At 40.7% G+C, this 23028-nt stretch overlaps 1 protein-coding gene across 11 annotated transcripts in view; it reads right to left on the bottom strand.

The window, feature by feature from the left end:
- DOCK9 (dedicator of cytokinesis 9) overlaps nucleotides 1-22687 on the bottom strand; it is a 344395-nt gene extending 321708 nt beyond the window's left edge. For 5 of the 11 annotated variants that reach the window (XM_045186630.2, XM_024578994.4, XM_053916340.2 and 2 more), the window contains exon 1: nucleotides 22223-22687. In XM_045186630.2, coding sequence (XP_045042565.2) covers nucleotides 22223-22351 — 129 coding nt within the window. In that variant the 5' untranslated portion in view covers nucleotides 22352-22687. Of the gene's footprint in view, nucleotides 1-11711; nucleotides 11819-22222 lie in introns of all 11 variants that reach the window. The other 6 variants (XM_071220214.1, XM_071220216.1, XM_071220217.1 and 3 more) reach the window with 2 other exon arrangements.
- Between the last annotated feature and the right edge of the window lie 341 nt (nucleotides 22688-23028).

Genomic DNA, 23028 nt, shown 5'->3' with positions numbered 1-23028 from the left:
TGCTCACTCAAAGGCATCTACCACTCCCACTGACTAGTAAAGTCATCATTGTTCACACATGCACATTCCAGTCCACTCTCCTTGGCTGCCAGGTTACATCAATGTCATACAAACTATTCTCGTTCTATTAACAATGGCTGGACTTTTTCTGGACAGATCTTGTATATTTCCTTTAAAAATATGTTTTTTGGATTCTTTGCCCATTTTGTTATCAATGGTTGTGACCGTTCTTTATACGTTCTGGACACAAGTCTTCTATCAGATGCATGATTTGCAAACCTCTCCTTTCATTCCGTGGGTTGTCTTTTCACTTTCCTCACTGTCCTTTGAGACACAAAAGTTTACACTGTTGCATGGACTTCTGGTATCATATCCAAGAAGCCATGGCCTAATCCAAGGTCATGAGAATTCAAACCCACATAATTTATCAAAGATTTTTACACTTTTAGGTCTTACATTTAGGTCTATGATCAATTTTGAGTTTGTTTTTACATACAGTGTGACATAAGGATGCAACTTCATTAATTTGCATATGGATATCCAGTCGTCCCAGCACTATTTGTTGAAAAGACTATTCTATATCTATCGAATCATCTTAGTTGGCACTCTTGTTGAAAATCAATTGACTATAAATGTATGGGTTTATTTCTGGACTCTCAATTCTAGTCCAGTGACATATATATATATATATATATATATATATATATATATATATATATATATATATGTCTCTCCTTACTCTAGGATCACATTATTTTATAACTATAGCTCTACAATAAGTCTTGAAATCAGGAAGTGTAAGTCCTACGACTTTGCTCTTTTTGCACTGTTGAAAGTATTTTCACTCTTCTGGATTCCCTGTATGTTCATATGAATTTTAGGATGAGCTTGTCAACACATGCAAAAAAGGGAACTAGGATTTTGATAGAAATTGTGTTAAATCTGTAGATAGATTTGGGAGTACTGCCATCTTAATGATATTAAGTCCTGCATCCCATGAATATTGATGTTTTCTTATTTAGTATTCTTTAATTTCTTTTAATAATTTTTGGTATACCATTATACTTCTTTTGTTAAATTTAGCCCTAAGTATTACATTCTTTTTGATGGTATTGTAAATGGAATTGTTCTTTTGTTTGTTCATTGCTAATGTATATAAAAAATTATTGATTTTTGTATTTTGATCTTATATCCTGTATCTTTACTGAACTCTTAAGTTCACACATCTTAAGAAGCCCCTTCATGTTGAGTCCCAGGTTACCTGTTCAGAGCTCTCTCCCATCTTTCCTGGAGCTACAGGCTTTGGCCATATTGACCAGCTTTTAGTTCCTAGATGATTCATGCTTCTTCCTGCCTACAGGCTTTTGTGCTTGCTGTTTCCTATGGCTAGAAGAGGTATCCCCATTATCTGGCTCATCTTATTCTCTAGTTTACAGCTGAGATGTCAGTCAGTCCCTCTGGTCCAGAGTGGATGCCTCTCACACATTATCACAGAACACTCCACATGTCTCTTTTGGGAGCTCTTATCTCACTATATTAAAATTGATTGTCTATCTTCTCATGTTCTGATCAGACATGTTCTGAGGTCTGATGAGGTCAAGGGCTGTGTCTGTCCAATTTATGGTTCTATTGCCAGGTTCTGACCCAGTGGTGGTATGTAATAGTACTCAATGGATATTTGTTAATTAACAAGTTAACAAAATCAACAGATTATTCAGTCCAACCCTCTACATTTCCCATGTGACATGTTAATCCTATCTTACCCATAACAAGATGGCTAGCTGATTTGATGATAAATGTTTTCACACATTAAAAAAAAAAAAAGACAATTTAATCCCACACCATTTTTTTCACTGTATGTTAAAATTGACTGAATTTTAACATAAAGTGAGAGCTCTGAGAGTGATATTTACTGACATAAAACAGTGGAATGATCTTCTTCATTCCATGGAACATTCTTCATTCCATTGCACATCTAAGCATTAGTCAATTGGCAAGATGTGGGGGGAATGGCAAAGTCAAGAAAACAATGAAGGATGACAAAAGTCATTTGCACATTTCCTCCTCCACCCACAATTATTCAATTATTTTACCCTTCTACATCTTCTCTTTTATATTTGCTTTACTTCCCTTAAAGTCAAATTTCTCAAAAGATTCCATCTCTCTCTCTCTCTCACAAACACACACACACACACACACACAAACATACACAACACTCACTCACCCACTGATGTAAGTCTGTCTCTTGAGAATCTCATTTAGCACTCCTGCTCCTTGATTGACAATATGTAAAATGCAGTGGGTCAACTGAACTTTCAACTTGTCATTACACAGTTTTCTAGCTCTAAACCAACTTGGAATGGTCCACTCTAGGACGTTGACAGACTAGAAGGCCAGCCTTAAAAGATATGAAGTCACAATTGAAGGTGTGGCATTCAGGCAAGACAGCCTCCTCCCTGGGGGTTCAGGGAGACCTTCCCTGAGCCTGTCCCTACCCCCACTGCTCCCAGAAGACACTCCTTCACCACTGGCTCTAATTTCCATTTCCATATCTTTCCAGCCCATTACTATACTGTTCAGTTGCCTGTATGTGTTTTCTAATTTTCCTATAATAAACATGTATTGCTCTCAAAATGAGAGGGAAAAGTTCTTTTTTAAAAGTACCAAGGAAGGGTCTATATAAGGGTTCTAAGAGTATATAACAAGCTATCTTCTTATAAATCTAATTTTGCAAGAATTTGCCATTTTAAGTAATTTTAAAACTTAAACATAAATAAAACTTAGATAGTGTTTACTCTGACTTTTAGAGTTCACTGCCTAATCCCAGGCAAACTTATAATGACCTCATGGGAAACAAAGACACTATTTTGTTTTTCTAATTTGTCATATGCTATACATCTTTGAATCTGACAAGTTTTTACAAAGCATACACTTATAACCTTCTTATTAAGCACCATAAATAAAAGGAAACCCATTCTGATTTGGCCTACAGAGTGATTGATTTCCTTTCCATCTCCTCATCTTCCTTAAAGACACAGAAAGAATGAGGTGCATTTGTCTGCATTTACTCCCCCAAGCCTTCTACAACAGGATATCTCCATCCGCTGCCTACTTTTTGTTCATGACTTGTAACAGGAAAACTTGCTTTCCTGCTTTCTCAATACTAAATGAGTTACTGCTGCAAGGAAAAACATCCCCTCAGAATCCACCCCAAGCCTACAGAGAAAGCAAGAGAAACAAAAGCTGGTCCATTCCTCCCCACATATTCCTTTGGCAGGCAGTCAAGGACTGCACCAGATCAGTGGTTTAATATCCGGTTGCTTTGGGGGAAAAGACAGAATGATGAAGTTGCCAGTACAGGATCACAATCTGCTCTGCTGGTGTTAATGTTTGCTGGGCGTCCATCATTATATCATCTTTTACAGAAAGAAAAACCAGTCACCATTATACAAGTGACGGGATTAAGAAAAGGCCAATGGAAAGGTATATGGCTTAGAATCCAAGAGGTCCAGGATAACTATCAACAGAGGAAATCATTCTTCATTTTGGAAGAATTTTAAGGGTTTGGAGGAAAAAAAAGAAAAGAATCTCCATTAAGGCTTATGCAATATGACTAGGCAGAGTCGAAGTAGGAAAGGACAGACACAAATAAAGCAAGGTAGGGCACACAGACACGATCCCCTATTCGCCTCTAGTGAGCCAAAAACAACACTGCTGGTGATGATCCACAAACCCCTACTCAGACCACAGGGAATCTCTTCCAGCCAGAAGGCCACGCCAACAGGACTCTATAATTCCCCCTTTATCCACAGCTTTGCTGTCTTTCTGCAGTTTCAGTTACTCGCTGAGGTCCAAAAATATTAAATGGAAAATTCCAGAAATAAGCAATTCCTAAGTTCTCAATTAGACACCTTTCTGAGTAAAATGATAAAATCTTGTGCTGTCCCACTCCATCCTTCCTGGGACATGAATCATCCCTTTGTCCAGTGTATTCACACTGTATACACTCCCCAACCATTAGTTACTTAGCAGCCATCTCTTTTATCAGATCAACTGTCTTGGTATCACTGCTTATGTTCAAGTAACCCTTACTTTATATTATAATGATGCCAAAGCATAAGAGTAGTGATGCTGGCAATTTGGATATGCCAAAGAGAAGCCATTAAGTGCTAACTTTAATTGAAAAGGTATCTATGCCTAAAGAAAAACAATAAGGTTTGGTACTATCCACAGTTTCAAGCATCCACTGGAGGTTTTGGAATGTTTTCCCTATGGATAAGACGGAACTACTATGCACAGATTCCTACCTAATGCTGGGGCTAGGCCTCACATGGGTGTGGGTACCATGTGTCTAAACACTGACCTCCACCCGCAACTCCCTCGAGTCACAAGACTCCTTCTCACTCAGGCCTCCTTTCCCTCAGGTATCCCTAGTTCTGGCTTCCCAAACCAACCACTTCAAATAAAGTTACCATCTCCACAAACCTACAACAGACCTTTCAAACTACTTGTGTTGAAGGTCTACTTCCTCCTCCATTCCACTGAGGACTAATTGCTGTATAAAATACAAAATAAGAACATAAGAACAACTAATAAATAAAACAAAGACATGTAAAAATGTCCCAAATTTTTATTAGATTCAACAGACTTAAAGTTGCCCTTTCAAATTGTTAAAGGTTTCTAAACACTTATTCTCCATTTCTGGCTGTATCTCATCATAGGTCCAGTTATAAACCCTGTCCACGGATTTCAAGTTGTGTAGCACTGCCTTAAAACAAGGTATGGAGGTTCAACACGTTCACATCTTCACTTCCTACTGGGCTGCTTTCTCTATTCTAAAGGCTTCCACTAAGACCTGCAGATCCTCCATTGGGGGAAACTCTAATTTATCGTCCTCCCTTTTTACTCATCATATCCCTTCACTAACTGGCTTTCTCCTTCCCTCACAAATGTCTTAGTCAAGGCTGGAAATAAAGGAGTCATTGAAATAAAGGCAGTAGCTCTGTAAGGTGGAAGACAGACAGCACCAGGTCCTCATTCTTCGGGGGGAATGGCTAGAGTAGGAAGCTGAATGGGAACACAGTGAAAGAGAAGACATGGAAAAAAGTTATCATTATTACCACTCTCACCATACTGATTAATAGCCAGGTAATAATAACAGCATTTGGATACCAAAGGAAGATAGAATTTCAAAGAAGAGATATCTGTGGGTATACGAAGCGAAGAAATCCAAGAGGAAGAAAACTGAGAACACTTTTCTATCTATAATTTATCAATCCATGTAGTGACTTAGGTTGTACTTGAAAATGTTAAAGAAGCCCACATCCAAAAATGAACTGGAACCCCTGTTGTAACAAAGCAGTCACATTTATTTCCTCTTACCTAAAACAAGTACACTATGGAAATGTACACCAAAAAAATTAATTACCTAACTATCTTGTCTCTAAATACTTATGAACCAACATTTGTAAAAGCTTCTTTAATTTTTCCCTTTAAAAGGAGAGAAAAGAAAGGTCATCCTAAAACATCAATATGAAGTGAGCATGTCAGTCAGCCTTGGAGGCACAGTGGCAGAAAAAGTAGCTGACTGGAATCTCTTGGTTAAAGAGCACACTGATTATGATTATTTTAAAGAGGACTACTAGACTAGATGGATTTTTAAAGCTGCCTGTTCTTCCCTAAACACGCTCTAAAAAAAATGAAGGTCCCCAGCAGCTCACTGCTAATCCCTTTCTCTGGTGGTAGTTTATAATGGGAGATGAGATTCTAATCTGTCTGCAACAGTTTATCTGAAAGCCAACCTAGAGATCATATAAATTTACACTCTCCTCAACGCCTGGTAACGGGGTGGGTGTTCTCAGATTTCTGCCTCACCACCTTCCAGGTTTCCCAGGGATGAAACCTAAGGCTATATTTAATACCTCCAGCTTTTCAATCTCACCTAGCTGGGAAACATAAACCTCACCTAGGTGTGGGAGGATGGAGAATTATTGATAAATATTTATCAAATATGTAAATAAATAAATCGCCTAATCTAATCAGGTTCAAATACCCATTCACTTTATCCCAAAGTACTTCTTATGCATAACTTGTTTACTTCATGACCTCCTTATTAATTGTTGTCTAAATTATGGCAAAGCTTTCTTAAATAATATCTAAACCCCCAGCTCTCCACCCCCAGCCACTAGGTTCCAACAACACAGTTACCGTATTCCCATAGCAAAGCTCTGATCTGTGTGCCTTCCAGCTCAAAAACCCACAACAAAGAATAAAGTTGACACTCCACAACCTCATACAACCCCCCCATGTGTGACCCAGATCTGTGTGCCCCTAACTCTTCCTACACTTTGCCAGATTCAACTGTCCCCTATTCCCCGGGTGCAGCCCATAATTTCCTTCCTCCAGGCCTTCAATCACACACATCCCTCTGTCTAGAACATCTGTTATCTCTCAAGTATGTTTTCAGCTCAAAATGCCATCTTTTCTGTGATTAAGCTTTTTCTGATTCCCGGGACTAAAGGTACTCCCTCTCCTTAGGTCCCTTTAACACTTTACTTAAAACTCTCCAATGACACACTCTTCTATTTAAACGTGTATCATACAGCTTCCAGCCAAGATGGAGGTGTAGGTAGACACACTGTGCCTCCGTGCACAACCAAAAGAAGGACAACAACAATTTAAAAACAAAAACCAACCAGAACTGACAGAAAATCCAACTGTATGGAAGTCCGACAACCAAGGAGATAAAGAAGAAACAATCACCCAGGCCAGTAGGAGGTTTGGATATGGGCAGCTGGGGCAGAGAGGACTCGCGGCAAGGCGGAGGCTGGCAGACCCTGCGACCCCACATTCACGCATAGATAAACCAGGAGGAACGGCAGGGGACCAAAACAGACCTCACAACCCAGGGCTCCAGCAGGGGGAAATAGAGCCTATAACCTCTGATTGAAAACACCCCTAGGGGTTGAGGTGGCAGCAGGAGAAACTCCCAGCCTCACAGGAGAGTTGGTTGGAGAGACCCACAGGGGCCTAGAGCCCACCCACTTGGGAATCAGTACCAGAGGGGCCCAATTTGATTGTGGGTAGCAGAGGGAGTGACTGAAATCTGGCAGAGCCTGGAGCAGATGCCATGGCTCCCTCTCAGCCCCTCCCCAACATACAGCATCACAGCACAGTGACCAGCGTTACCCCACCCTGGGGAACACCTAAGGCCCCACTCCTTTACTCAACAGGCGCGCCAAGACAAAAAAAAATGGCCCAAATGAAAGAACAGATCAAAGCTCCAGAAAAAATACAACTAAGCAACACAGAGATAGCCAACCTATCAGATGCACAGTTCAAAACACTGGTAATCAGGAAGCTCACAGAATTGGTTGAATTTGGTCACAAATTAGATGAAAAAATGAAGGCTATGCTAAGAGAAACAAAGGAAAATGTACAGGGAACCAATAGTGATGGGAAGGAAACTGGGACTCAAATCAACGGTGTGGACCAGAAGGAAGAAACATCCAACCAGAAAAGAATGAAGAAACAAGAATTCAAAAAAATGAGGAGAGGCTTAGAAACCTCCAGGATATCTATATATGTTCTAACATCTGAATTATAGGGGTTCCAGAAGGAGAAGAGGAAGAGCAAAAATTTGATAATTTATTTCAACAAATAATGAAGAAGAACTTCCCTAATCTGGCAAAGAAAATAGACTTTCAGGAAGTCCAGGAAGCTCAGAGAGTCCCAAAGAAGCTGGACCCAAGGAGGAACACACCAAGACACATCATCATTACATTACCCAAGATGAAACAGAAAGTGAGAATCTTAGAAGCAGCAAGAGAAAAGGACACAGTTACCTCCAAAGGAGTTCTCATAAGACTGTCAGCTGATTTCTCCAAAGAGACCTTACAGGCAAGAAGGGGCTGGCAAGAAGTATTCCAAGTCATGAAAGGCAAGGACCTACATCCAAGATGACTCTATCCAGCAAAGCTATTATTTAGAATGGAAGGGAAGATAAAGTACTTCTCAGATAAGGTCAAGTTGAAGGAGTTCATCATCACCAAGCCCTTATTATATAAAATGTTAAAGGGATTTATCTAAGAAAAAGAAGGTAAAAAATATGAACAGTAAAAATGACAGCAAACTCACAGTTAATAACAACCATACCTAAAACAAAAACAAAAGCAAACTTAGCAAACAACTAGAACAGGAACAGAACCACAGAAATGGAGATCACAGGAGGGTTATCAGCAGGGGAGTGGAAGGGGGAGAGAGGGGGAAAAGGTACAGAGAATTAAGTAGCATAATTCTACTATGCTAGGTAGTAGCATATGCTACTATGGTAGGTAGAAAACAGACAGGGGGAGGGTAAGAATGGTATAGGAAATGTAGAAGCCAAAGAATTTACAAGTATGACCCATGGACATGAACTATAGGGGGGAATGTGGGAGGAACGGGGTGGGCAGGATGGAGTAGAGTGAAGGGGGGTAAATGGGACAACTGTAATAGCATAATCAATAAATATATTTTTTTAAATGTGTATTATACATGTATAGATGTGTAATACAGATGCTCCCACATGTATACAATACATGTGCCTGCATATTTATGTCAAATATTTACTTATTTCTTTTCCCATGGAACTAACATGATCTACACATGTGCTTAATGACAGGAAGTTAAAAATAAAAAGATAAAACTAAACAAAATCAAGCCTAAATCAAGTGCATGCACCTTTACATAAGAACCAAATTCAGTATTTACAAATAAAGATGTCTCTTGGCACCTGAAAGGTGATGCTTTTCTAGAAGCAATGACCAGTACCTTAGTTATGCTATCATTAGCCTAACTGCAATCAGCAGGATGTCATCTTGCTTCCAAAAACCACCATCTAAGTATTCAGTACCTTTTACATTCACTTAAAAACCCAGGCAATAGCGCCGCCATGGAAATCTGTGTTCCATGGAACTTAAAGTCACTGACAATTTTACAAAATTAAAAAACTTAATTTTTTTTTCTCACACAATTCTCACAATCAATTCAGATTATTTTTAGTCAGGAGGTCCACAAAAATTGGTTTCATTTTCAGGTCTAAAGAAATCAGAGGTTTTATAGTTCTTGCACCCTCAAATACAGTATACAAAGAACCACAATAGCATACTACATTATTTTATATATTTAAAATGCCAATACAATACTATGTTATTCAACGTAAATGTCATATGTTACTTCTAGGACTAATTAAGGACATAATTGAGATCCAAATCCCTGCAAATTTGAGGGTCTCTGTACCATTCTAGATGCCAAAAGAAATAAATCTTTTGAAGACACAGTTTTCCCTAATTAGCTTGAAAGTAAGTTACATGTATATAGCTAAAAATCTTTTTCTTTTAAAGATTTTACTTATTTATTTTCAGAGAGAGGGGAAGGGAGGGAGAACCAGAGGGAGAGAAACACTGGCCTGCAACCCAGGCTTGCGCCCCAACTGGGAACCAAACCCACAACCTTTCAGTTTGCAGGCCAGTGCTCAATGCACTGAGCCACACCAGCCAGGACTACAAATCTTAATTTTAGGGCTCTTTAGGATGTTATTAGCCTTTTCTCCTACCTTTCCCTCCCACCTTTCTAATTCTAGCCTATTTCTTTGGTCCCTGGCCCACAATTCTCGCTGTACTCTTATCATTGATACGAGTTTCTTTTATCCCTACCCAATATCTTCATCAGAGTAACATTCTACTCCAAATATCGCTACTCTAAACATCACTACTCCTGCAATGAACATGCACATGGTTTCCTGGATCTCATGAAAGCAGAATAATAGATGAGAAGTCCGTGTATGTTTCTACTTCCCAGAAAGCTAACTTGAGTCTCAGCACCTTCCTATGAACTTGATCTGAACTAGTTCCTTCTTCCTTCAAGGATGTGAAAGAGCCAACATGTAGAGGACTCTCAAAGGAGTACACACCTATAAGCTCCCTGGGTCCCATCTAAGCTCTTTTTTCCCCCTCTAAATTACAAGTTCCTTAAGGACAAGGTCATGTCTTGACCAAATGTTTATCCTTAAGTGTTTTGAGTAAATTAATGACCAGTGACAACTGGGAAGCTACTGAATGAATACTGAAGCATGAGAGCTTTAAAATGTTGTAGTAACACTGCATTTTTATCTGCTAATGTCACTGTTAAGAACTCAAAAATGTCTCAAGATCTGCTAAGATCCTGACTAAAATATAAGCCAGAGAACACTGAATCCTCAGGAGGTTCCCAAGCAAAACACCCTGGCCTGAGGATGTGGAAGAAGATCACAGGGAAGCCTGGGGAAGAAAAGACCCGGCTCCATCTGGCCTCTGCCCCTCCCCTCCCAGGTCAAGGCTGATGGAAATGAGCTCCAGGGCTGTCCCAGGCCAGGCTACAAACCAAAGGATTTGGCCAGAAAGAAGTAGCTTAAATCCACTCTGGGCTGGTCAGTGCCTCCTCCACTGACTGCATAGGTGACACAACTCAGGCAACAGGCCAAGACCAGAAAGGAGTAGATATCACAGGCAGACCCCAGTTCTCCTGACAGAAAAGGTAGGGCTCACTGGAGTATGCTGGGAGGCTGTGGGGCAGGCCAGTTTGGGTCTTTTTTCTCAGAGTGGAGTATAGCCAAGACATCAAAACTCCATATCATGAAGACAGAAGTCAGCCTTCTTTTAGACAATTTACTGAATCCATTGAAAAAGACATCAGTGATTACCTCAAATTCTAGAAGCTATTCTGAAACTCCCTTCCTTAAATGGAGCTCCCCATAATATCTACACCAAAGTAGCCTATCCCTACCACCAACCCAGTAGGGTCTCCAGAGCCCATAATCTTCAACTTCTCCTCTCCAGCTTTGAAACTGCAGACCATGATATCTGATTTACAAAATGTGACTGTTCCCAGTTCAAGAAACCATCATCTACTATTGGTCATCACTCCTCTCTCATGCGACCTCTTACACATTATGGAAATCTCAACGTGTTTCCTCAAGTCTGCCCAATATATTAACTATTCCAAGAGAAACTAACACTCTGTTGGGAAACTTTGCTCCTCTTAGTTTTAAGAAGCTTAATTTCCCTTAAAAACTTGGTATATCAGTTGGGTTTTTCACAAAAATCACCTCCAAAAAAGTCAGTAAAAAACACACACAGTCTTCACTTTAAAGGGAAAAAAACATAACAGCAGTTACTTCTGATCTACAAATAAATAATTAGCTTTCTCTCAGAAGGTTTCCTTAAATGAAGAAAATAAAAAATGAACAAATGAACACATTAAAAGGCCTGGGAAGAAAAAAAGGTCACCTAAGAGATCAAATATCTGTAAATTCTAACTAGTTTAATAATTGATAAATGAATCTAATATACTATAAATATTATGGCACCTCTGCTATCACCATAGGAACTCGGCTTTCTACTTAAGAAAACAGCAATATGTTAAAATGACAGATTAAATAAATCCTCTAAACAATCTTAGAAATGCAACTCTTTCTATAATATACAATTTGAACCAAACTGCCTTTTATAGATGAATATTTATCTCAGCCAAGGCAAAGGAGCTTGCAAGGTAAAATGACCTAAATTAACAGAGTTTCTTCTACATTAAAGAATTTTAGGTTAATAGGCCTGGGAAGGTTTTTTCTCAAGCCACATAATTATTTTAACCACAGTATATATAAAACCATGATTTTCCATTCCTTGATAACTTACGTGACTACTAAAGTAATTCTTCCTTCTTCAATAAGTTTCCATTGAGACTTTCTTTAGATTAACCCTGTAATTCTTGCTTTTTATTTCTTTCTTTCGTCCTAATATCCCTTAAACAGAAATATAGAAAAAAAATATGTCAATTTCACCTACAAACTGGCCTAGGACTAATGAAATATACAAGCAGGGAGGAGATCTACGGTACAAATAGATATTTCACATTCTGCTATTATCTGATTACCATGGTCTGTAAAAATACTTAATGAAAAATGCAAGTGCAAACAAAGTAAATTCAATTACTTCCCATGTTCAGTGGAAAATACACTGGACCAGTAAGTAGTTATTTTGTTCTTTTCCATAATACTAACTAGCTGTATGACCACAGACAAATCCACGACTTTTTATTCCTCATCTTTAAAAATTAAGAAATTGAATTAAATGACCTCTAAAGATATCTTTCACCTACAAACAGTATGACTTCATTTCTACATCACAAATATCTATCAACCCAAAGAAATGTGGTACTTTCCAGAAAAGTGCTAAATGATTCAAGTTAACAATTTAAAAGTTTCCAAGAATTTCAAATTTTAAATTATCTTTCAGACAATTCCTGCCATCTGATTGGGGAAAAAATGTTAACTGTTAGCCAGATGACCTTAAGCAAGTTGAAAATCGGAATTAAAAAAAAAACTATCCCTACCTGACTAGATTTTCCAGAGACTCAAGCAAGAAGTTTTTGAAAGAATTTTATAAACCTGTCAAATGCAAAGTTTCATTATTTCACATGGGCCTTCTCCCTCTTTGAGCAGGGCTCCTCACTAGCCAACAACGCTTTTGCTATCAAGATGCACGCGTGCATCTCATTTCAGGAACACATCCTACAGTAAGATGCGCACCTGCACGTGCACTGAGAAGTACGAACGGAGTGTCCAAAGCACACTGATTTAAATGTTGTATATGCCAAAATTTCCCTCCCGTATTCACTGTTTTCTTTTTCTTGATAGATTATCATCCAGACTTTTACTTTAAAAGTAAAACAGTCAGAAAATATTGGAATAATTAGGAAAAATCATATGCCTATGTTTTCATTTATTTCCTTCCAACATTTCTTAACATACAAGTTATTTTTTACACAATTGTGATCACACTATTTCCAAATACTGTGTCTTTTTCACCCAATACTATAATTTTTCCACATTATAAATTGTCCAGAAGCAGGACTTTTAAGGGTTATATGGTATTCCTTTAGATCGCCGTCATAAATAACAAAAGCTGGCACTTATTGGGTATTTCCTGTGGGCCAGGCCCTATTCTAAGTGCTTTATAGTCATCTGCTCACTTAATCATCACAAAGATCTATGGGATAAATACTATTATAATTTTCATTCTCAGGGTGAAGACCTTCCTCAGAAGAACAAGGTTTCGAACGCTGTAAGATCAAGTCCTTATCCACTATACCCTACTGCCATCCCTAGCAAGAAAAAAAAAATCCTTATTAACACAAATGTGGTTATACTACTGTATTTTCTATGTTCTAGACTTCAAACACTACATATCTGATATTTAACTCATTCTTGAAACAAAAGAGAATAGTTTATTATAGCACCTGTAAGATTGTAAAACTTTTTTCATGAACAAAAATACTACTTATACTTTTTTTTAAAAGTGGATAATTCTGTATATACATACTGTTTATACATTTTTTAACTTAGCATGGTAAACACATCTCCTTAAAACATTATTATAACCACATGACAGAATATGTATTTTCTGTTAAGACAAAATGTATGAAAATAGAGTATGTGAATCTCAAACTAAATACGTTAAGAGTTTGAGAATAAATTTCAAGTGGTCAGTGGAGACCCTCGGCAATTCAGACATCTGCTTTCACATTCATTTCCAGGTTAATGTTCAATAAAAGCTCATCTATAATAAATAAATAAATGCGCAGGTCTCTAACACAAGCACTGACCCAGCCAGCCTCCGGAAGTAGATACACCCAAGCACTATCTTAATTGAATTATCCCTGCCAACTTCACAGAAATGAGGGACAAGGAGATTCGAACAAACCATTTTGCATTACAGAACTGTGATCAGGTTAGGAACTTGCCACCAGTTCACTGATAAGGACCCAAGAAGTCCATGAGAGAAAAAGTTACAAAAATGTAAAAGAAATAGAAACCTCAACATCCAAGTAAGTGCTCCTTTGATGGTTTGAAAACTCATGATTTAACTGAATCAAAAGCCGTTTCAATGTTTTTTATTATTTGTATATTTGTTTTATTTTGTTGTGTGTTTTTTTTTCAAGTAAATGTGTTACTAAATACCTAACAGAAGAATTTAGATCAGTGTTATTTTACATACTGTGGAGCTCTACAGAGTTGGTGAAAACAAATGGTCCTAAAAAAGGAAATTAACATTACTTGAATGAAATGTGTGGCTGTTTTCAAAAATTATGCAAAGATGATGCAGATTTACTGACAACCTGACCAGCTTTTTCTAAGCTAACACAAACACAGGACTAGCCCCCAAAGCAATATGTGCAAGAACACCAGCAATATATCAGGTGGCAATGAAAAATTAATGATAATAATGGAACCTGTGCTTTAGGAAAATTAATTTGGCAGACGAAAGTAGGATTGAATGAAGTAAATAGAAACGGGTGTAGAAGAGAGAATATAGAAGACATGCGGAATCAAAAAAGAATGAAAAGCTGAAAGTCTTCAGGATTCACTCATTCATCCACAAAATATTTACTGAGCCAGACACTGAAGAAACCATAGTGAACAAGCAGTCCAGTGAGGGAAATACACACTAACAAATGCATACACAAATAAACACATAAATGTGCCCAGTGATACAAAGGAAAAGAACAGGCAGGGCCTATTTCAGTTTGGGTGGATAGACAAGGCTGTGTAAGTACAGTTCCAAAGACCAAGGGGAGTGGCCTGGCAGATGAAAAGGCAGGCAAGGAGGTGATTATTACCCCAGGCAAAGGTAAGAGCTTCTGTGAAGGTCCTGGAGTGTGGAAGCCTGGAATCTGGAAAATGTTAAAGCCAGGCTGGTGAGCAACAGCAAGGTGGTGCCTGATAAGGAGAGCACCTTACTGTCCAAGGGAAAATGCTTCTACTCCAAGGACAGTGGGAAACACCGGGGAATTAAGGATTCAGAATTGAAGCCTTAAGGATAGGGTAAGAATGGCAGCAGAGACCAGGTGGGAAGACCCTACCCCTACTACTACATGGAACAAGATAAGGGTAGGAGACAGGGGGGAGGGAGTTAGAAGTTGCAATACTCATGACTGCTACTCACCAAACAGTTCGTCTCTCCTTCCAGGCAAACAAATGGGACTGTGCCCTCTTGCCCTTTGGAGCTAGGTATGGCCATTAGACTTGCTTTGGCCAATACACCATAAAAAAAAGTGCTGGGTGGAAGTTAAGAGCTTGTGAAGGAGTCCCCACACTTTCCCTTAACATGTACCCACTATGTTTAAGATGGTGGCAGTTCCATCAACCCAGGTTTCAGGACACGGACAACATGGTCCCCAGTCACCCTCAATGAAGAGGAAGAGGAAGAGAGAAAAATAAACCTTTCTGTTTTGAGCCACTGAGATTCAAGAGTGATCAGCCCATACCCACTGATGCAGAATTAGAATATAATGGATGTAATGACGATGGAATGAGGAAGACAAAAGGAGATGAACAGAAGAGACAAAAGAGGAATTAGAGATTTCAAAGTCAGTGACCATGAAAATGATGCAAGCATGCAAAAAGGAAGGCTGATTTGGGATAAAAAGTGGTAATTATGCTTCATAGATGCTAAAGGTAAAGGACTGGTAGGACAATGAAGTACACATCAGGCAGGTTAGCAGAATACCAGATCTGAGCTGGGAGAGAAATCAAAACTGAGATAAAGATGTGGCAATTGCAATAAAGGTGTACAGCTCCCTTCAGAATAAGAGGAGGAGACTGAATACTATGAACCAATGGTGGAGAAGAGACCCTTTAGGGAAGCCATTGGATGGTAAGTGCAGAAAGCAGAGTAAACACAGCAAAGGAGGAAGAACCACAGAAGGGGACGGAGGGGTACTGAATGATATCCAATGCTGTAGACAACTGAAGACAAATTACAGGAGTGAGAAGCCACCCCACACAAAGGACAGGCACCAGGTTTCAGGGTTACAACTAAAGGTCCCACCCAGGTGGCCAGGTCCAAGCCCCTGAACTCAACCACGAGCCCCACTGCCTTCCAGTATCCAGTACTGTAATGGAAGAATTTTCTGAAGTTATTATTTTTCTAAAGCAAAACTAATGGCATCACAAAACAGTCCATGTTTCACAGTTTTTTAGACTATGTTAAGACTTTTAGATAGCTTGTCATTGGTCAGCATTCTACATGTTCTACCCTAAACAGTCAGCACTGTGACTTCAGATACTTTTACACATTTCAGGTTAGTCCTTAGGAGAAATTCCCACAAATGTTAGTACTGGCCCAAAGAATAAGAGTTTGTTCAAGTTCTTGATACATACACACCAACCACAAAAAGGTTCTATCATTCACCATGTTATAAAATATAGGAGACAGAAGTCTTATAAAATACTACGTGAATGGGGCTGCTGGAGTTGTGCAATGGTGTAGCCCTACAAATAAGACTGCCCAGGTCATTCAGACTTGCAAATACCTTTTCTATCTTTGTAAATTTGTAAATTTATCAGAAAGAATGGAATTTTATTTAAATTAATGTCTCTTTAATTACAAGCAAGGCTGAACATCTTTTTCTGCTCTTTATTGGCTAATTGTATTTCTTTCTTTGAGGAACTGCCTATTAATGCCATTTCTCACTTTTCTACTGGAGTGGTTTTTTTTAAGTTAATTTGTAAGAACTCTTAATATTTTAAAAAACGTAATACTGTAACTGAGACATAGAAACAGATAAATATTGTTCCTAAGCTTATGTTTAACTTTTACATTTATGGTAGTTGTGACATACAGAACAGAGGTTTGTTTATATGGGAAAGCAGTAGGCACAGTGACTAAGAACACACGATCTGTAAAATAACTATGGGACATGTACATGATGAATACTACTCGGCCGTAAAAAAGACAATTTCATCCTTTGTGACAGTATGAGTGGGCCTGAAGAACATTGCGCTAAGTGAAATAAGCCAGTGAGAAGAAGACAAATACCATATGATTTCACTCGTATGTGGAATCTAATGAACAAACTGAACTAACAAGCAAAATAGAGACAGATTCATAGATGGAGAGCAGGGTGACAGCCATGGGGGCGGGGGGCGGTGGTTAGGGGGTAGAGGGATGGAGCAAAAAGGAAAACGGACTCAAGGACATGGACAACACTGTGGTGGTTGCTGAGGGGAGGGTGTATAAGGGGAATAAATGATAATGAAAAAATACAGTAACACATAAGATATTGTGATTTAAAAAACCATGGTCTTAAGTCACAGTGCCCGGTTTCAAGAGCCAGACCCTCCAGTTACAGCTGTATATTCCAGGCAGAGTAAGTGCTCAATAAACACTAGCTCCAGATATATTTAGTCAAGATAATAAGTGTTTTCCTTTATTAACATAATACAAGCTTACATTCGTTAAGCACTTACTATTAAGTACTTCATATACATTACCTTATTTAATCTTTTTTTTTAATTCTCTAAAATAATAATACCTAACAATCCCAAGTCTCAAATGAGCAAACTGAGGCTTAGGTGAAGTGACTTGCTCAAAGTCCCCAGCTCATGAGTGGCAAAGCCATGGCTCACCTCCCAAGCCCAGGCCAAACTGGTTTTTCTCTTTCATTTCATGCTTTAAAAATCCTTCTTCACTCTTACATGATTACTCACCCATGATTAATGCTGTTTCTATTATTCATTTTATATGTAATTCTCATGTTTGGTTACACTTACTTTATATGTGATTTATTATGGGGTTCCAACATTGTTTTATGCAACATCATTTACTTAATGGTGCACTAACCATATTTGACCCTTCACATGATACCCTAAATGTTTACACACACACAGAGGTTTCCGAGTTTCCTCTTCCACACCACAGACCTCTATTCTGTCCTTGGGCCTACATGACACAAAACTATCACATTTACCCCACAATTGGGCACTGAGGGGAAAATCTCCTTAAGAAGCATATGTTCATAGGCTGGCTTGAATTTCTTTCCTAAAATAGGTTTCACAAAGACAAGAAAACAATCTTTTATGATGTGTTTTCAGCCAGTCACTGCCATTTTTTCCAAACTGGCAACTGTATTTCTCAAAACTTCTCTCCCCTCTTCCTAAAACATGCCCCTCTTTGCCCAAGCTGCTCTGCTCGCTTTTGGCCTACCTGGGCATCCTAAGCATTTGCTCAATTTCTTATTCTTTCCGGGGGGACGGGTGGGGGGACCTTATGCATGATACTTTCGGGTCCAGTTCAATTCTTCATAAATCCTTTCCTAGTATACCAGTTCAGTCACTTCATCTTCCTCAACTCTCTGCGGCAGGCATTTGACCCTTTAAATTTGCTCTTTTGTACTGTTATCCATCTTTTTATAGATGATAGCCTTTCTACCTGTTTAGATCATAAACCCTTCAGGACAAGGGCCTGCTCTAACAAAATAGCGTATCTTCGGCACCTAGCAAAGAGTCCTAGCACAGAGCAGGCCCTCAATAAATGTGGGTAAAAATTTCACAACTCCTTTCCTTCCCTTTTCAAATTCAAGGCCCTCCCGTCTCCTAACATTCAAATAGACTAGAAGCCAAAGAAATAGAACCTGTTGTTGATTATTTAGTTGGAGATGGGCCTTCACTGTGCTTCCTGTATTTTGGGATTACTTCTATTAGGACTCCACCAGAGGGTGGAGAAAGACAGTGAGGTGAAGCTCCGGCCACTTTAGTAGCTGATTTACTAACATATCTGATTTAAAATTACAGCCAAAATGAGGTTTTATGTTACCAGACCATTTCAAAGAACACCACTCCGGTCTCACATTACCTCCCATAATACTGGAATCCTGAGCTGACTGAACTGGGAGGGTGAAGAAGGCCCAAGCACATACTCCGGGAGATTATCATTCCACACCTTCTGTCCGTCCTCCAGCAATACAAAGGAAAATTTAGTAAGGACCTGACTTGGTTTCATTTCACTTCATTTTATATTGCAAGAGGCACAGAATGGTATTACTGGCAGGGGCTTCACATAGAAGAAGAATTTGAAACTGAACATAACAAGATAAGATCAGTAAGGAAGCCAGCAGCCAGATGACTTGGGCATCAATACCCACGTGCATATAAGTCGGCAAACCCATACAAAGAGCTGTGCCACAATACTTAAACAAATCTTTCAGAGAAAGGATATTTTTAGGCCTTGAGTGATACACTGTTAGATCGAGGCCATTATGATGCTATCTTTAATACATTGAGAGACCCAAGGTAAAATAAGTACCTTCAGGAGTTCCAAAAGCAATCACAACTCAACTCAGGGAATTATTTCTAATCTTCTGAGCTTGCATAATTTTAAGCATGCTGCCCTCCTAATGATTCTAAATCATGGCAAGCTAATTTTAGAATCATGAGGATTCATCTTTCATTACCCAAAGTCATAAATTACTTTTCCTACTGTATATATTATTGGAATATTACTAGTAGCACATGCTACTCTAATACATGCAGCACAGAATCAAAGCCTGTTGGTGGGGAAAGGAACTCTAGAAAAAAATCCAGTAAAGCCCCGTTTAATAGAACAGGAGTCCTGAAGTTAGGCAACAGCACAAGGTGACTTAGTAGCTGAAAGAATATATGTCAAGCACTAAGAGTTTTACCTGCACTGCTCATTTAACCCTCACAACGGCCCTATAATTCAAGTACAATTATTATCTCCACTCTACAGATGAAGAAACTGAGGCACAACAAGGTCAAGTTATATGCCTAACACTGTATAGCTGACAAGAGGACCATTTGTAAAGGTCCACAAACCTAAACATAAAAAAAAATGAAGCTATGAAAAATTTATGAGCACATCTCACTTTTACATTTTAAAGTTTGTTAAATGGAAGCCTTTACAACCCACTGAACAATTTAATTTGGTTGTTTCTGAACCCACCACTGGCCACTCATTAATAGTAGAGGCATGGGAAGAGTAGTTAAATCGATAACCTATGCGTTTTTTCTTTCAGTCCATCTGCAGAACAGCTTTATTAATCAGCTAGCTAAGAATATTTAATAAGCATTTATTATGCCGGAGGCATTGTATTAGCTCTGACCCAAGTCGTCAAAGATAGAGCAAAGTAGTACTTCCATCCAAGCATAGATCAGTGGACCACATGATTCCAAAGCCTGGCTTGGTTGTGGTTCTGCCTCCTGCATGGATCAGAATTACTTCCTTAGATCCTCCTAGAACAAAGCTGAGCCAGAACCTGTGTGGGAGATGCACCTGCTCGGACTTCCTGGCAGACACAGGGGAGCGGCAAGAGGAAGGAAACAGTGGCAGAGTACCTGGCAGGAGGTGAGAGAATTGAAATTTATGGGTAATTTTTAGTACCTGTAACCTATCCCAAATTCCTCCTTCTGCAATACAGAACCATTGCGATACATTTCTCATTCAGGGGGAGCCTTTCACTCACCGGAATAGGCCATCTGCTTTCCTATAGTTTGTATTTGTTTCATAACGGGTTTCATCAAACAAGTGACCATGGATAAACAGCACTACAAATTGAGAGACCAGCCCAGGTTCATGCTTAAGGGTATCCAGGGAAAACCGGATACACTATTAAAAATGTCATAAGGTAACACAGTAGAAGAATGTCACACACAGGAATGAATAGTAAGTCACTACCACTAGGCCATTATCCAAAAGGAAAAGCAGATATTCAAGGACTGCTGCACATCAATAACAAGCAGTGTTGTGTCTACGTTGGCTCTTCTGTGCTCAACCGAATGATTTATTAAGCTAATACCTCCTCTTCAGTACAGGTCTGCCAGCACTTTGGAAATCATGGCAAAGTTATATTTCATTCACTCTTCTTTTTGCCACAAATCCCTATGAGAACAGTAGCCCCCAATTTAAAGAACTAAGTTTCCTGTAATAACAGAGAGGATTTTATCCTTAACATACACACATTGGCTAAAGTTGGGAAAATGCAGACATCCTACTTAAGCCAAATCAACAGAAGTTAGTTGGAATTATGGATGAGATGCCAGGTTCTGGTCTTTTGTCAACTCTGCCTGTACTCTGTACCATCAACGGATCAACTTCAGTAAAACAGAAAAATAGAATCCCTGTTTATTATGGAACAAATTAGAGTTTGTGGAACCTGGAGTGAGTTGGCAGAGCTGGCAATTGAGAGAAAAATCAAACTGAGCAAGCTGAATTTGGAAATCAGCAAAACTTCATCTCCAATCTCCACAAACATCATTCATGTCATCCTGTGTTTGCCCAGGAAGGACATCATCTATCTGCCACCAAAAAGATGCCCAGCCCCTGTTTGAAGGGACCTGGCACTCCACCCTGATAATACCCCCATGAACATTGCCACAAAGCCCAATGAATCATTTCCAAGGCCCATCTTCTTGAATCATTCCAACAAATACCACAAGTTACCTACCCACAACAAGCCCCTTTCAAGAAAACAAATGTCAGCGACAAGGCAAGTTGCTACTAAAAGTTTCCAGCTGCCCGGAAGAACACGCTGCTGCTCAAATGTCGCTCCTCTCCTGGACCATCCAATTGATCAGGCATACTGCGTTTCCCAGTATAGCAGGGCCAGCCCTGACTGTGGAAAAGTTGATTGAAAACTTCATCTCCCTCACATCCAGGGGTCTGTTCTCTAAAGATCTTCTGCTACAACCGGATTCATGTCTGAGAAGCTTGCTTCACTTGCTTCAAATCCCCAAACTTCATTAGTAATTTGCACCAAGCCAAAGTTACCAACGGCTCCTATCATGCCTCCTAGCCCTTTATAAGAGGCGGCCAACCCTCAGGATGCTCGCTAGAAGAAGGGAGATGAAAAAGAGGATAAAGAGCACCTTCCCTCTTGGAGCTCAGCACACCCAACGGGTCCGCAGGGCCATCTCCCAACCCTATGTTGCGGACTGGGAAAGGAAACCCCCATCTCCACGTCCCTGCGCCCCTTCAAGCTACAGTTGTCAAGCCTCTCCACAAACCGAAGGAAAATAGGGCTGTGGGAGGGACTAGGGGTGGGGGTAATTTCCCAGTTGGCAGAGGGAGGTAAACTAGCTGGGGGATGGGAAGCGGAGGTGGCGATCTCACTCCCAAGTTAGGGACAGCAGTGGAGAAGGACCTCCGGACGCAGGGTGGAATCTGGAAGTTGCTACCCCTCCAGTACCGTCTTCTTCTACCGGTCCAACGCCCCTCGCCCCACTTTCCCACCACCTCTTAATATTTAAGACCCAGCAGGGTCGACTACTCCACCTCTGCGCAGCCGACTTAGAAGAGCATGGAGAAGGTGTCCGTCCGCCCACCTCCCTCGGTCCCTATCGCTCACTCACCAGCACCACCGAGCCTCGCACTACCTCCGACACGCTCTGCCGCAGTTCGGCTGCTGTCCCCGGCTTACTCAGCGCCCGGGTGAACTTCCGAGTCTCCGCTGAGGAGGGGAGCAGCGATAGCTGCGACATCCTCGCAGCTGCCGCCGCCGCCCCGCCGCCCCGCCTGCTCCCGGGGTCTGGCCGGGCCGCGCGGCCGCCAGGTGCGTAGTGGGCGCCCCGCCCGCCGGAGGCTCCCAGTGCCTCCGCCTGTTTCCCTTGCAGCGGGTCCTGTGGGCGCAGCCCAGGCAGCGCCCTCCGAGCCGTGTCACGCTGCGAGGCGACCCTGTCTGTGTGTGCAGTTCCGCGCGTTCGGAGCAGCGCCTGGACTAGCTAGGGGTAACCGTACTTGTGGCGACGGCGGCGACTCCCCCATTACACCAGTCTCCCACTGCAGGCGCTCGCCCGGCCGCCTCTTCGGGGCGGGGTGTCGGGCGCGGCGCAGCGTGGGGCGGGGCGGGCGGAGGAGGAGCTGGCGCAGCGGGACCGCGGGCGGTGCAGGGATGTCCGGCCACGGCCGTGCAGCGCGTTGCCCGAGTGAGGAGGCGCGACGCAGCTAGAGCGCGGAGCGGTGCTCCAGCGGGGCAGGTGGGGACTCCAAGGGGCGCCTCCGCTCCGGTTCGATCTTCCCCGGGCCGCAGGCCAGATGGGCTAAGATAAGGATCGCGCACGCCGGCAGGAGGGCGCTTAGCTCTGGCAAAGACCCTGGACCTGGCGCCTATACTTTGGGCCCCTATTCCCTGCCCATGGAGCACCTCCAGCTCCCTGGG

The sequence above is a fragment of the Desmodus rotundus genome, chromosome 13 (genome assembly GCF_022682495.2).
Source record: "Desmodus rotundus isolate HL8 chromosome 13, HLdesRot8A.1, whole genome shotgun sequence".
Lineage (NCBI taxonomy): Eukaryota > Metazoa > Chordata > Mammalia > Chiroptera > Phyllostomidae > Desmodus > Desmodus rotundus.
The sequence above is the reverse complement of the archived record's forward strand: the minus strand, read 5'-3'. Positions and strand labels throughout refer to the sequence as shown.